The 16,270-nt window shown below is 39.2% G+C and overlaps 1 protein-coding gene across 1 annotated transcript in view; it reads left to right on the top strand.

The window, feature by feature from the left end:
* The window catches only part of FBXL17 (F-box and leucine rich repeat protein 17), a 510,317-nt gene that overhangs the window by 325,024 nt on the left and 169,023 nt on the right, over positions 1-16,270 (top strand). The window contains exon 7 of the mRNA XM_081505350.1: positions 3,903-3,979. Within this exon, the coding sequence (XP_081361476.1) occupies positions 3,903-3,979 (77 nt within the window). The remainder of the gene's footprint in view (positions 1-3,902; positions 3,980-16,270) is intronic.

Raw genomic sequence — 16,270 nt, 5'->3', positions numbered from 1 at the left:
ATGCATGCAGTAGGAAGACTTTGAATGCGTTGGCCCATGGAGAATGGTGGGCATGTGGTGTTCTGAGGTTCTTCTCTAGGGAGGGCAGGGACAGAGCGGGAGGTGAATGGGCAGATTTTGAATTCTAGATTCTGAGTTTAGAGATTCATGGCTTACCCCTAGGGGCAAACTCTGATTTATCACTGAGATTAATGAATATTCGCCTCTTCATTATCTGTGAGTAGGCAAGGGGATGGCGAAGCAAAGGTTTTAAATGTGGTCTTTGGTTCTTTTGTGTTCCTGCACACAGACTGTGACTTTGCAAACCTTTGTCTCTCTTTTTGGTATCATTTTAAATACCTCTTAAAATTTATATGAATACCTGTAGTCAGAATGTTTAAATAATTACTAAAGCTTTGTCACCGTTTTTTATTGCCTGCATACAGTCTGTACAGTGAACTGGGAAATGCTCTGATGTTAAGTTGTGACTAAAGGTCATGACTGGGCATCCCTGGTGGCTCAGAAGGTGAAAAATCCTCCTGTAATGAGGGAGACCTGGGTTCGATCCCTGGGTTGGGGAGATCCCCTGGAGGAGGGCATGGCAACCCACTCCAGTGTTCTTGCCTGGAGAGTCCCGTGGACAGAGGAGTCTGGAGGGCTATAGTCCATGGGGTCACAGAGAGTCAGACACGACTGAGCAACTAAGCACAGCACAGCACAAAGGTCACAACTAGAGCCAAGACTTTTCAAACAGAGTAGAACTATTTAGAGTAAATGTGTTCAACAGACATGGGTTGTGTTAGGGTACGTCCTGTAAGTATCTGTCCATGGAATTCTCCAGGCAGGACTACTGGAGTGGTAGCCATTCCCCTCTCCAGAGGATTTTCCCAACTCGGATTTAACCCAGGTCTCCTACGTTGCAAGAGGATTCTTTACTGTCTGAGCAGCAGGGAAGTCCCCAGACATGCTCTAGACTGGACTCTCCAAGTTTCAGGAGGAAAGGGCAGTCACCAACCAGGGGCTGTCACCGTGACTCACCATCCCTACAGGCTGCCTAGGAAGCTAGACCTAGACTAATCGCAGGGCTCCAGACACTGGCTTCCCTTGCGGCTCAGACGGTAAAGAATCTGCCTGCAATGTGGGAGACACAGGTTCAGTCCCTGGGACAGGAAGATCCCCTGGAGGAAGGCATGGCAATCCACTCCAGTATTCTTGCCTGGAGAGTCCCATGGACAGAGGAGTCTGGTTAGCTACAGTCCATGGGGTTGCAAAGAGTCAGACATGACCGAGCAGCTACCCTTACACTTCAGACGCTAGCCAGGAACCAGACGTGGGGTTCCATTTTCCACCAGTTTGCACTAAGAGGATAACAGGAACCACTTCCATTTCCAACTGTCAAAAAAATAGCAACTTTACCTATTTATTTGAACCATCAATTTAGTGTTAGTATGATGTTGAGTTTCAGTCCAGGTTCCCAAGAACTTGGAACTTCTCAAAGATCACATCTGTGAAATATGTGATATTTAATTTTAAAAAATAATAAATTTTGCTAAACATCTTCCAAGGAACATTTTATTTTCTCTCTATGAATTCTTTTTTTGAGGAATAGGTTTATGTTGCACATAACTTCTAGCACACTGGTTGTGGTTACAGGATAATTAAAAGTATTTGGAAAACCTTATGTAGCTGAACTTTTTAAAACAGAGCAAAAATCCTACGTGATCCTTTGTAAAAGTCAAATGCGTTTCTCTTGTATTTCTCTGAAACCTATATACTCTTTATTTCTTAATCATGTGTTTTCTCTTGGCTGTTGCCTCTTGAGTAAGCTAAATGTATTTGTGTTATCTATTCATAATAACTTTTCTCTAGCACGTTGGGAGGAAACCTGATGCTCAGGGCCTTTCATCATTTTTAGGACAGTTTCTATCCAGTGATTCATTCTCTTATTTTATGTGAATACCAGCCCTTGTTGCCTATGAAATAGTGTTTGATCTGGCTTGTACAGTGAAATCAATTTGTGTTATTTGCTTCTGTAGTCTGCCCTGTGTGTCTTTTATGATCACATGTGCTTGTAGCGTATCTGATATAGAATCAAGTGGTGAGAACACAAATAGAATATTGTGTTTGTTTAGATTTTTTTTCCATAATCAGGTGTTTTGAACTATTTGAAAAGACCATGAAAACAAAATAAATGATACGAACATATTTCTGCACTAATATTTCATTTTGTGGTCATACAAAATGTTGGATCTGCTAACTTTTTTGGAAGGTGATGGAGGAGGACAGAGAGCTATGTATGGCAGAAAGTAGACTTTTAAAATTAACTATTTATGATATTATAACCAAGCAGGGCCTTTATTTTTATCCTTAATATATGAAAATTAGTTTTTAAAGTCGTATGGAAAACATGGTTGTTGCCTGTAGTTCGTTTCATTTCTGCTTTTATTGTTTCTTTTTTGTGACTTTATTCAAATATTACATTAAAGTCAAATGATACAGAATTAGGTTTAAAAATTTCCCTTCATAATAAGCTATATCAATCATAATTACATTGTTATTGTTTTAAGTTTTCTATTGTAACCATGGAACAGCTTACCCATTTTTTATAATCTTTTTTTTTTTTTAAATAGCCAAAAAAAATGTTTATTCAGTTATTCTGAGGAACTTAGAAATGTTTATCATTCCATTCAGACAATATTCTATAAAAATGTTTTTAAAAGAAAAATATGTCTTCTCTATAACTAATTTAACCTTCAGTAATGAATTATGTGAAGTAAAATTGTATAAAATTTCCTGACATTTTATGAAGATACCTACAAATAAGCCAGACAGCAAATAAAATATCTGAAAGACAGAGATGGATACTCAGTAATTTTTTGATGGATTATACACATAGGTATCAAATTACTTGATCCTTACTTCCTAGAAAAGGTTAATGACTCTTTTTGCTTTTACCCTTTTACTTAACTGTTGTTTATAAAGATTAAAACGGGGACTGCATTGAAGGACGCACATGCCTATGTGTCGGTTTGATTGTACGGGTTTTTCTGATATTACAGGGGACTGAACCATCAGATGGAGAGTGTTGTTAATCATTGTTTATAAAGTTCATTGAGTTTTGTGTTACATGTTCCACTATGGCCATTAGAGCAGGGTGCACCACTCAAAATTTTAACTTAAATGAAACCAGAAGAGACTTTAAATCTTACATATCTATATTATTTAAATGGCCTATATATATGCAACAGTTCATCTAAAACATTAATAATAAAACCAGGGAAAATATTTTAATGTTCTTATATGTATGATTTTTCTTTCCTCTTTAATCAGTGTCACAGATTTTTAAAACATTTTAATGTTGAATAAAATTTCACAAATGTATATCAGTGTTATTAAACTCTACCGTTAAAAATTAAACCATGAGCAATATTCCTTTCACTTATAATGAGTCAATTCCCTTCGCAGGAATCGAACCGGGGTCTCCCGCATTGCTGGTGGATTCTTTACCAGCTGAGCTACCAGGGAGTCCCTTGTAATGAGCATCCATGCATATTCTACAGTTTCATTACTTTTTTTTATGTAAATGATAAATATTCATTATATAGCATATGTTTACTAATCTTTTATTACCAAATGTAACAATGGTCTTAGAGGAATATCTCTTTTTCATCAGTTTAGCTTTACAAGATGCACCAGTCATAAATGTATTTAATTAAGATCATTTAAGTATTACAGCACTTGAGTTTCAAAAGCAGGGAATATAATACCTTTTCCAAAAACACCTTGAAAGCGGTTTGTTGAAAGAAGAGAGCTGTGGGATTCATCAGACGCTGCCCCTCTTCCTGTTGTAGTCGTGGCCAGAGTCTTGCTAATCTGACTTGAAGCACGTTAGTGTAACTCGCCACTTTTTCTGTGTGTTTCAGGTGTGTGGAGGTCATCGCAAAGGAAGGACAAAACCTGAAAGAGCTGTATTTGGTGTCCTGTAAAATCACAGATTATGGTATGTGATGAGCCGTTGTCCTATCATTTTCAAGAATAAAAAGGTACAAGATCTTTGAAAGTTTTTTCAAAAGAAATCAAAAGCTACTCTCTCATAGCGACTGAGATTTATCTTTACTTAGGCTAACTCTGATCATACCGCCCCAAATCAAGAAATTTTGAAATTAGGACCCGAGTAAAATGAATGTATTTATCAGTTTTATCATCACATGAAATCATACACATACTCTCACAGTCACATAGAATTTAAAAGTATGGCTAAAATTGCTATATGATGAAAATAAATATTAGGATAATTAAATATTTGATATAATATAAAGTAATTATTATGTTGTGTTGATTTGCTTAATTTATGTCATGTCAGATGCATGCTTGCTGACGTTCCAAATGCCAACCTTCTTAATGCGTTAAATTCTTTAAAACATTGGAAACTTCCAATAGGAAGTTTAGATATATAGGAAGTAAAAGGTATATACATTTGTTTGTAAGAGTTTAAATATCTTAATTTTAAATGTTCCTTTCAAGTGGAGAAAAGCAAGTTATTATATAAAAATATGAAAAGTATGAAATCATCCTATTGGAGTAATAAAGAAAATAACCCACCTAGGCTTTCCTCTTTTGTTCAGTGCATTATAAATATTTTTTACTATTAATTTGCATATTTAGTCTAAATACAGAGTTTTAGCTAGATGTTTTTAAATGATTTCCATTTCTCTTTTCTGATTTTTAAATTTGTTTCTTTACATTGGAGAATATGCTTTATACCTTGAAGGAAACTAATAATCCATTATTACTATTATTTTTTACTGTTAATCCAACATATGTTGATAATTGACTCCAATCCTAAGATATCATACTGGCCTGGATGGGAGAGTTGTATTTTATCAGCTACTAAATTCATCCTTTGGAAAAACTCCATGAAAGCTATAACAAAAAATAAAAAATAACATAACGGATTTGGCTTAAAGATAACCCTAATTTCTTTTCAGAGTTTTTTTTTTGAGAATTATAAATTTCTTACATGGATTTATCCATAATGTTTCTGGGTTGTTGTCTTTTTCGTAATTATACCATGAGAGAGGAGTGTTTTGATGTTTTCTTTTTGCTTGTAGTTTGTTTTCTGGTTTGGCATATTCTGCTAGATGCAGTAACTCTAAAGCCTTCAATACCTCCCTTTTGTCTAGACCTTAGAGTGTTCTCTCTGCCCAGAACAGGGCAGATCTTCAATCCCTATAGATTTGGTAATGAACTAGTACATTCATTCATTCCAAACGGTTTACTTGGCATTCACAATCCTTTATCATTAGTCCCCTACCGCCTCTCCAGTCTTATTAATTGCCAGGAAGAGTGTGGACTAAGTTCTTTGGAATGGACCCTTCAAGGTCCTGCCATGGAAACTGTTCCTAAAATTACCCTTTGTCGCAGTACCAGTAAGTTAGCCAGTGTGAGGAAATGTTCCAGAAGTCATGGAAAAGAGGAAATGCTTTGGACCTGGGATAGATATGGAATCGAGTTCGGTCTCTGTCCTTTGGCCTTCGGGAAGTTCCTTCACATCTCTGAGGCTATTCCTCACGTGTAAAATGACTTCATGGTCCCGTGTGTACCCGGTCTCACGAGAGCGCAGTGTGTACTGCTGAGCAAGCTTGCTTTCCTGCAGGAGAGGCACAGAGGAAGGAGTCCCACACAAGTCTTCTACTTCCTTTTCTTTGCTGGGAAGGGAGGTCTTGGAAGAGGTTTTTGTTGTTGCTACTGTTGCTATTATTAATTATTATTGTAAATTGCTATTGTTCAGTGATACTCTCTTGTTCTGGTGTTTTGAAAATTTAGGTTTTTTTTTTTCTCCTGGTGAGGTGAAAACTATGTTAATCCTTTGCCCATGTGGTTTGCCTTTATTCATCTCTCTGAATTATTTAGGTCAGCTGTTCTCAACCCTCTCTGCACGTTAGGACCACCTGGGGAAGTGTAAACCATTCTGATGCTTGAATCTTACACAGGAATTTCAAAATTTCCAGGAGGTGGTGCCCAGGCAATAAAACGTGCCTAGGCGATGTCAGTGCCAGCTAAAATGGAGAACCACGACCTAGTCTAGTCAAGAGAAACCAGAAGGAAAAATTGTGAGGATTGCCTCCCTCCATGCAGGAATCTATTCACAGTTTCTTCATACCCTCCAGCTCTCAAGCCCTCGGCCCAGCTCATCTCCTCCCTTCTCCCTGGGGTTTTAGGTGCTCAGGGAGCCTCTGTGCATCCGTTCTGTTCTTCAAAATGTTGGGGTGCCGTTGAAGTAGAAGGGTAAAGGTCGATAGTTTATGAGATTGTGCCGTAATTGCTACTTGATTGTAAAATTTTAAAAAACTACTGAACATTCAGCTCATCTCCCTTCCTCCTTGTACTCTGCCAATAATACATGAACAGTTTTTGTCAAAAAGACAGCAGAAAAGATTATTCATTGTAACCAGAGAAACAGCATGTTTTTGGAAGTAACTGCTCTACTAGGGGAGGGTGTGATCCTTTGCCCTGTGTTAATTATAAATTTTAAGAAAGAAAAGCAGATGCTATTTTCCTTCTTTAACTGAATATATATTCTGTTGGGTTTTTCTTTTTTTTTGAAGCTACTTAGAAATAGTAAAATTTGATGTACCTGATACCAGGGGAATTTCATCGTTCAAGAGACTATCCTAATTCTGCTTCCTGTTGCTTTGCACATATTCCAGCTAGTCTCCTCCTCACCTCCTTTTTCTTTGGTGTGTTTGTACATGCTTCCAGTGTAGTATCCTGAGGTCTTTGCAGTTCTTTGCAGGTTGGATCAATTCAGAAACAGCAGCTCGCCTGGCTTATCGTTTGTAATTTTTGTCGAGATTCTCACAGGTGTTGAATGTGGTATTTAGTGCTTAGCGACACCTGGCCAGGCTGGTAGGCAGTTATGTTCATTTTAATTGATATATGATATACTTGTTGTGGAGAAAAGTATCATTCTAATAGGCTTCTTATTCCCCAGATTGAACATAGATCTTTATGTTAAAGGATAACAATTATAAACAAATCAATAATTCATGCACAGCTAAATGGAAAATACAGTCTTGGAGAATTGCTCCCTAAAGAGAAAATAATATTGTCACTTTTCTGTCACTGAACAAATAAATGTTATGGGCTGTTATCATGGGAAGAAATTCAAACTAAGGTGTGAGAGAGTTAGGTTAGAATTTGTCTCATCCTTTTTTTTTTTTAATGATCTGGAGTAAGTTACTTAACCTTTTAGTTTTGTCATCTGTTAAGCACATGATAATGCAGACCATAAAAGGTAGTGAAAATGAATATGAAACATCTGTATTTTGCCTGGTGGCATAGTGGATACTGACTAACTAGCAGTTCTTCTAAATCTAGAATTGTAAGAACTCTCTCTTTTTCTGAAGAAGAATCAGGCCTCTTCCTCCTTCTAGTGTGGCTTTCTGTTTGTGGGAATCGTTCTGTATAAGCTTGACCTTTATTAGTCCACGCATGCCTAACTGGCTTCCACACCTAAGCTATCTAAACCATGGTGTTCTTTGTAGGGAATGAAAAGAAAGATGCACCAAAAAGTTGAAAATCTTTGTCTCCCTATCTTAGGTTTCTCCCCTCTCTTTTCTCTGGATTTTACCTTCATTTTTGTTTGGATAATGTGGCTCCCCTTATGCTTTTCTTTGTTCTTATAATAATTTGTCAATGAAGAATTTCCAACCTGCTTTTCCGCTTGCCTTCAAATATTTTTCTGTTGAAAAATTCTCCTCCTTCAGAAAAGTATGTCCTTAGGATTAAAGGGAACAGGAGGAGAAATGAGCGTGCATCATTCATGCCTGTGGAGGTCAGAGCCAGTCTTAGGCAGTAAGGCAGAGACCCTGTGTTGTAATAAATGAGATGGATGAAGGAAACCCTTCTCTGGGTTTGCGTCTCGGCAGTGAAGGTCACCATTGTGACCCCATGTCAGGGAGCAGTTGTAAAAAGGACCCAGGTTTCTTTCTGGGTTGTTAGCACATTTCCTTTGACTTTAGCACTCCTGAGGGCCCTGGCAGTGCACTCTAGGGGATATCTCTTTGCTTCCTGTCTCAAGTTGTCAAATAACCTTTTAATTAAAGAGGACTGGAAACACTCAACCTCTGACCTCGCCGTCTGGGGCCTCCAGGTCCCCGCTGCCCCCCGCCCCCCGTGGGCCGCCCCTCCTCTGCTCGCCCTGCCCTCTGCCTGCTCCGGGCCTTCACAGCCCAACCGCAGGCCTGCTGCAGAAACTTCTGGATTACTCTGGGCCAAAGTGACCTCGCAGAAAAGGAGGTCGCTGTTCCAGTGATTATCACATGAGATGCCATTTCAGCTGGCCTGCCGCAGGACGGACACGATGTGTATATTCATCCTGCCCACAGACACTGCTTCAGTGCCTGCTGTGTGCAGGCCCTGTGCTCCAGGCGGGCCTGGCCTGCTGGTGGCTGTACTCCTGGGGCTTCAGTTCTGCAGGGCCCCAGCACAGTGCCGCCTGCTGGTTACAGAAGGAGGAAAGGAAAAACGGTAATGCACCACCTTCTTCCAGAGGAGAAATGGCAGGGAGTGCTGGCTGCCGTTCATCTCTGCTCGGTTCTAACCCTTGCCTCACCCCAGCCTTGCTGACCTTCTAGCACTATGGAAAGATTAATAGGTTGTGCGTTCACTACCTTTTCCTGGGATACCAGACCTCTTTCAGCTGTTGAGTTCAGTTCAGTTCAGTCGCTCATTCGTGACCGACTCTTTGCGACCCCATGAACCGCAGCACGCCAGGCCTCCTTGTCCATCACCAACTCTGGAGTCCACCCAAACTCATGTCCATTGAGTCGGTGATGCCATCAAGCCATCTCATCCTCTGTCGTCCCCTCCTCCTCCTGCCTTCAGTCTTTCCCAGCATCAGGGTCTTTTCAAATGAGTCAGCTCTTCGCATCAGATGGCCAAAGTATTGGAGTTTCAGCTTCAGCATCAGTCCTTCCAATGAATATTCAGGACTGTTTTCCTTTAGGATGGACGGGTTGGATCTCCTTGCAGTCCAAGGGACTCTCAAGAGTCTTCTCCAACACCACAGTTCAAAAGCATCAATTCTTCGGCGCTCAGGTCTTTACAGTCCAACTCTCACATACATACATGACCACTGGAAAAGCCATAGCCTTGACTAGATGGACCTTTGTTGGCAAAGTAATGTCTCTGCTTTTTAATATGCTGTCTAGATTGGTCATAACTTTCCTTCCAAGGAGTAAGCGTCTTCTAATTTCATGGCTGCAATCACCATCTGCAGTGATTTTGGAGCCCAGAAAAATAAAGTCAGCCACTGTTTCCACTGTTTCTCCATCTATCTGCAATGAAGTGATGCGACTGGATGCCATGATCTTAGTTTTCTGAACGTTGAGCTTTAAGCCAACTTTTTCACTCTCCTCTTTCACTTTCATCAAGTGGCTTTTTAGTTCTTCTTCACTTTCTGCCATAAGGGTGGTGTCATCTGCATATCTGAGGTTATTGATACTTCTCCCAGAAATCTTGATTCCAGCTTGTGTTTCTTCCAACCCAGCGTTTCTCATGATGTACTCGGCATGTAAGTTAAATAAGCAGGGTGACAACATACAGCCTTGACGTACTCCTTTTCCTATTTGGAACCAGTCTGTTGTTCCATGTCCAGTTCTAACTGTTGCTTCCTGACCTGCATACAGGTTTCTCAGGAGGCAGGTCAGGTGGTCTGGTATTCCCATCTCTTTCAGAATTTTCCACAGTTTCTTGTGATCCACACAGTCAAAGGCTTTGGCATAGTCAATAAAGCAGAAATAGATGTTTTTATGGAATTCTCTTGCTTTTTTGATGATCCAGCAGATGTTGGCAATTTGATCTCTGGTTCCTCTGCCTTTTCTAATACCAGCTTGAACATCTGGAAGTTCACGGTTCACATATTGCTGAAGCCTGGCTTGGAGAATTTTGAGCATTACTTTACTAGTGTGTGAGATGAGTGCAATTTTGTCGTATTTTGAGCATTCTTTGACATTGCCTTTCTTTGGGATTGGAATGAAAACTGACCTTTTCCAGTCCTGTGGCCACTGCTGAGTTTTCCAAATTTTCTGGCATATTGAGTGCAGCATTTTCATGGCATCATCTTTCAGGATTTGAAATAGCTCAACTGGAATTCCATCACCTCCACTAGCTTCGTTCGTAGTGATGATGCTTCTTCCTAAGGCCCATTTGACTTCACATTCCAGGATGTCTGGCTGTAGGTGAGTGATCACACTATCGTGATTATCTGGGTCAAACTAGATCCTGGATGCGTGATCAAAATAAGCACACTAAAGAAACAAACAGCTTTCCGGGTCACACTGGTACCGGGAGTGTTTCTCTGTTGTTTTCTTTTCTTGCCAAACCAATGCTGATTCAAGAAGAAAATCTTACATGAAAGATAGTTTTGCCCTTTTTTATGCCATTTTATTTTTCATCTTATTAGGTATGCATTACATACAGTGATGTCCCAGTTAAAATTAAATTCTTGGTTTTATTCTTTTATGTTTTGTTTCATTTTCAAATTGTACTTCAAACTACTCCAAGCTTGCTGGGTAAGATTCAACTCCTTTTGTCAGCAGGAATAACTCTAATAGTTGTAAAGTGACAGAGACAAACTTTAGAAAATAGATTTGCACGTCAAAAAGAATGCCTTATTGTTTGCTGTTGATTATTCACATTTTCTCTCCATTCTATCATTTAAATATAGATAGCTTTTACTGTTTCTAACAAAATCATACTAAAATGCTGAATCTTCTCTTGTTGCGAATTCTCCTTGTTTGTGTGCCCATTTTAAAAGGCGTTTCTGTTCACTTGTAATTCTTTTATTCCTGGAGTTCCTCACAATGGATTTATATGTCTACTTTTGTACTTAACAAGTGTTATTTTCTTTTTTCTTTCTTTTCAGTAATGGTCATGATTTTTCACCAGAAATTTGGTAATTATAATTTTTAAGAATTATAATTAAAAGAAGCACTTCTTGAGACATTTCTTTTGAGAAAAGTCTCCCATAACCAATTCGAAGGCCAACTCTAGCTTTGTATGTAATAGAGTTTTTTTAATTAAGAAATCTTCTAACTTACATTTAAAAGATAAATGCCCCAATTTCTATGCTTGCCCTGAACTTTCTTATACCTCCAAATACACTAATGTTGTTGCTTCAATTAATTTATTAATTTTTATAGCCAAATACTAAATTTCCATATACAACTTAATTGTTAACTGAAATATTTACTTTCCCACTTTCCTTTTCTCGATTACTTATTAGCATTTCTAAAATAGAAGGCTTGATTTTAATTTTAATTAACTTTTATTAATCTCATGAAGGAGTTCTGTTATAGATAAAAGAAATTTGTCCCAAATCACATAAAAAGTAGGTTTTTCAGAGTTCCTACTTTAGTACCCTTAGTACCCTTCAGTATTCAGACTAAACGTTTATTTTCCTTGAACTATGCTGTAATATGGTCATTATTGATTATTATTAGTATTATATCAGCAATGAGTAAATCTAAAGGGGATTGCAATAAACACCAAGGTAACTGCTATAATACTCGATCTATAGTTTCCCACAAAGGAAACAATTTCCTAATGTTTAAGACTCCTTGGAAACAGATGTCTTGAGTGGTAGTGAGCTCTTTCTTACAAGAGATAATCTCTTGAAAAGAAGGTGGAAAGTTGGAAGCACTGGGGTAAGGAATTGAGCTACATAATGTTTAAATTTCTTTCTGATCCTGGGATGTGTCCCAGGCTGGCCCCGTTTGTGATTCCTTCAGCGGTGTTTACTGTCTGAGCGCTGGCTGGGCGCTGTGGGGCACACACGGGTAAGGGAGAGGTATATGCTCTTACGTAGAGAAAGCAGGTATAGGCAGTGAAGATGTTTGCAGCCACATGATGGTGTCACATTAAAAAACAAATAGGCCCTATGAGCTGTAGGGACTCAGGAGGACAGGGTCGTGAGAGATTGAAGTCCAGTGGAGGAGGCGTGGAGGACAGATAGGGGAAGCGAGGGCATTTGAGGTAGTGCCGGCCCAGGAAAGACTCAGAGCACGAACAGGTGTCTGAATGGGTGAGTTTGTACGCGTTGGTTAATCTAAAGAAAGAACAGAAATCATCCAAAGGGATTACGTGCACACACGGGCAAATTTTGAAGAAACCTTATGAAAATATTCTAGTTGAGAATTCAGGGTAAGTTCCAACTTTCATTTCGACTTTTCCTGTCTTATTCACCATTCCCATGGTAACAACTTCTCTTAACATATATAAAAGGAAACACTACTTTGGGTTCTAACTACTAATCAAGTACCCAGTTCAAATGAAAGAAAGTAAAATGTCAATTTTCATAACAATAGAATAGCTAACATTTATTGGATGTTTTCAATCATTTAATTAAATGTATTCATTTAATTCCGTTAGCATCCTGTTTTAGAGAGGGACTGTTAGTATTCCAGCTTACACATGTGGAAACTCAGGTTCACACAGTTTGTGAGTAACCGTATGCTTTTGTGTTGTTGTTCAGCCACTAAGTCGTCTCTGACTCCTTGTGACCCCATGGACTGCAGCACGTCAGGCTTCCCTGTTCTTCACTATCTCCCGCAGATTGCTCAAATTCTTGTCCATTGAGTCAGTGATGCCATCCTGCCAGCTCATCCTCTTGTCGCCCCCTTCTCCTCCTGCCCTCAATCTTTCCCAGCATCAGGGTCTTTTCCAGTGAGTCAGTTCTTCACATCAGGTGGCCAAAGAATTGGAGTTTCAGCTTCAACATCAGCCCTCCAATGAATATTCAGGACTGATTTCCTTTACGATGGACTGGTCGGATCTCCTTGCTGTCCAAGGGACTCCCAAGAGTTTTCTCCAGCACCACAGTTCGAAAGCATCAATTCTTTGTCACTCAGCCTGGATCAGTAATAAATGAGTCTCTTGAATAACCACTCATAAGTCAGCGATGTGCTTAGGAGTATTTATTACTAGAAAGCTTTGTTGGATTTTGCCGGTTGTCAAAGCTTAAATGATGTAACTGAAATTCATGGCACCGTGTTTTGTCCATCTTTGTATTAAAAAAAAAACAACAGTATCACAAAGCAACTACCCCATGAGATCTAATCATATACTTATAGAACTTAATAGGTTTAACGTGCTTATTCACTGTAACTTGGTTGTGCTGACACCAAGTGTTGGTTGCATTCTGTCATTAAACGTTCCTTAGCCAGGAGGCAGAGGCTCTCACTGATACTCAGTGTGCATTCATATATTCAGAAAATGTTTCTTAATTTCAAAGCTATATATAATTCTTCAGGAGTTAAATTTTTTCTTGCACTCTTTCTAAACTTTTACCAAAAGCTTATGAAGGAAGCATAAATATTATTACTCTTTTTTAGTAGATGAGGAAATCGAGCCTATGTAGGTTTTCATTAATTGGCAAAACTGGAACTATAATCTTCTCCCTCTAAATTGTTTACTGGATTATATGCAGGTAACTTCTTAAATTTCCCAGCTTTTCTTATAGAAATGATTTCTTTATTTAAATGATCCTTTAAAAGCGATTCAGCTAATATTAAATGACGTGATTTCATAGCAGTTTTTTAAAGTACAGGTATTTCTAGAGACACAGTTTTGTTCCGTTCCCTAAAGCATAAGCAGTTGTTCTCTTCTTCAGGTTCTTTCTTAAGCCTGAGCTCAGAAGTTCCCGGGATCTCAGTGTCATCACCTAGGTCGGGTGCCTCTTAATTCCCTTCTCTTAGGACAGCCGCTCCCAGGAATGTCCTCTGAGGAGTGAAAATGGAGTCTCTTCAGTATGGCTCTGCTGCCTGCCTCCGTTATGCTCTGTAGCATCGGTTCAGCTCAGTTCAGTCGCTCAGTCGTGCCCGACTCTCTGTGACCCCATGGACTGCAGCATGCCAGGCCTCCCTGTCCATCACCAGCTCTCAGAGTTTACTCAAACTCTTGTCCATCGAGTCCGTGATGCCATCCAACCATCTCATCCTCTGCTGTCCCCTTCTCCTCCTGCCTTCAGTCTTTCCCGGCATCAGGGTCTTGAGCATCAGTGCTCCTCATCTTCTGAGATAATTCATGGAGAGCAGGAGCAGAAAGGGGCTAAAGCCCAGGGCTGCTCCTCTCCCTTCTACGGCAGTGAACTGCGCCTACAAGGGCTCTGTTCGGGCCTCCCCTTCCCTCTAATATAATTTAAGAAAATTTACCCTCCCCAGCTGTGTTTTTGACTAAATCTCCTTCCCTCTTTCCTGGTTAATTATCCTACGTAAGACACTTGGCATCTGGTATTTATTTGGAAAAAATAAAGTAAAACAAAAATTTCTGCCAATTCTCCCACTAGAAAATGATAGTGACACTTGTAGCAAAATAGAAATTAAACATTAAACTAATTGATTTTACTGTTTGTCATTCACTAATTAGTCTCACATTGTTATATCCATGAACACTGGTAAGATTAAGCCTTACCAGGTCTTTCTCTTATTTATTAGCAGGATTTCCTTATATTAAGAACAACTTTCCTTTATTGACTTCTTGGTTTACTTAGTTCAATTTATATAGGAAAGGAAGGGATAATACATGATTTTTTTCTCTTTATTTACCATTTTTCAAAATGCTAATTTGGTCTCCAGTATTCTCCAAGGTGACCAATGAGGGACTGTTACTTTTGTCTAAGTGTTACTATAATCTCAACAGTCCTTTGCAGTTATTCTCTTAGTTGTTGCTCAGATTGCCCTTCATTTAGTGGACGCTTCTCCGGGTCGGTCCCCTGTGCTTTTGACATTGACTCATGATGTCAATACGTGCCAGGCTCAGCTTGTGCATTTCACACCGGAGACATGGCATCGCTCGTTTTTCTGAAGAACTTTGGTTCTTTGAATGAATTGGGCTTTTTAAAGAAATTTATCTTCTATGTCTGTGCTGCTCTCTGAGTCTTATATCGCTGTATTTTCTGCCTTTCATTCCTCCAGCCTAAAACCTATTTTAGTTCCCATCACAAGTCCAACCTTTCCATTATAAACTCGGCAAGTTCAGCCCCCCTGGGTTTTAGAGAATCCTCATTTAGGGATTCTCAACACACTGGAAACTTCTAGTTCCATATACAGGAACACCTCATTTTATTTTGCTCAGCTTTGTTGCACGTTGTAGACACTGCAGTTTTTACACATGGGAGGTTTGTGGCAACCCTCTGTAGAGCAAGTCTATGGGTGCCGTTTCTCCAGCAGCCTCTGCTCATTTTGTGTCTGCGTGTCGCATTTTGGTAATTCTCAAAATGTTGCAAGCTTTTCCTTTATTACTGTATTTCTTCATGACCTGTGATCAGTAGTCTTTGATGTTACCGCTATGACACACTGAAAGCTCAGATGATGGTTAGTATTTTTTAGCAATAAAGTGATCAAAATATTATGTACATTCTTTTTTTTAAAAAAGCATAATGCTATTTCATGCATAATAGACTACAATATAGTATAAACATAACTTTTATATGCACTGGGAAACCAAAGAAATTTGTGTGACTCACTGTTGTCACAGTCACTTTACTGTGGTGATGTGGAGCCCACCTGCAGTAGCTCCCAGGTATCCCTGTATCCAACACTCTCTTAATTCTCCCCACACTTTCTGCTTTTGGAGAAATTAGGAGTGGAACTTGGGAAAGAGAAGTATTTTTATATTTTAGCTGCCCCAGCAATTCTCTGGGAATTTCCTTCCAAGTTTGTTTGACTCGGATGTTCTGCATTTAAGTGCTAAAGGATGACCTCTTAGACCCGTTTGGAAAGAAGTAGAAAAAGTGTTCAAACTGTACGTGTTACATCATCTCATTTCCGGGCTTTTAAACTTCCTTGTTCTACAGTGAAAAGTACGTTTTGCCTTTAAAGTGCTTGTTGGGTTTTCACTAAAGTGATCGTATCACCGGCTAGAATGACCAGCAATTTGAAAAACACTGCTCTGGTTCATCTGCTTCAAAGGATAGATGAGAACTGGATCTGTCAGTCAGTGACCCACTTGAGTAGAACGCTGGTGGATTTCCTTGGTACACAGTGGACACTGTTCTTAAGATGATGGTGCCAACCTTCTCAAGCTCACCAAATCCCATGTGTTGATCTTATTATCTATGAATAAGTGTTAATATTCCTTTCCTCTCATATCTTTGGGAGTAAGAGAATCGAACAGATTCTCTTTATGATTTTACTTAGAATAGATATGAAATGGAACTCTGAGGCAAAAAGGTAGTTTGGTTAATTTAATTTCCTAATTAAGTCAAACTTAACCTTTATTAATAACT

The sequence above is a fragment of the Giraffa tippelskirchi genome, chromosome 6 (assembly GCF_054371585.1).
Source record: "Giraffa tippelskirchi isolate mGirTip1 chromosome 6, T2T-mGirTip1v1.2.pri, whole genome shotgun sequence".
Classification (NCBI taxonomy): domain Eukaryota; kingdom Metazoa; phylum Chordata; class Mammalia; order Artiodactyla; family Giraffidae; genus Giraffa; species Giraffa tippelskirchi.
Note: the sequence above shows the minus strand (reverse complement) of the source record. Positions and strands in the feature narration are given on the sequence as shown.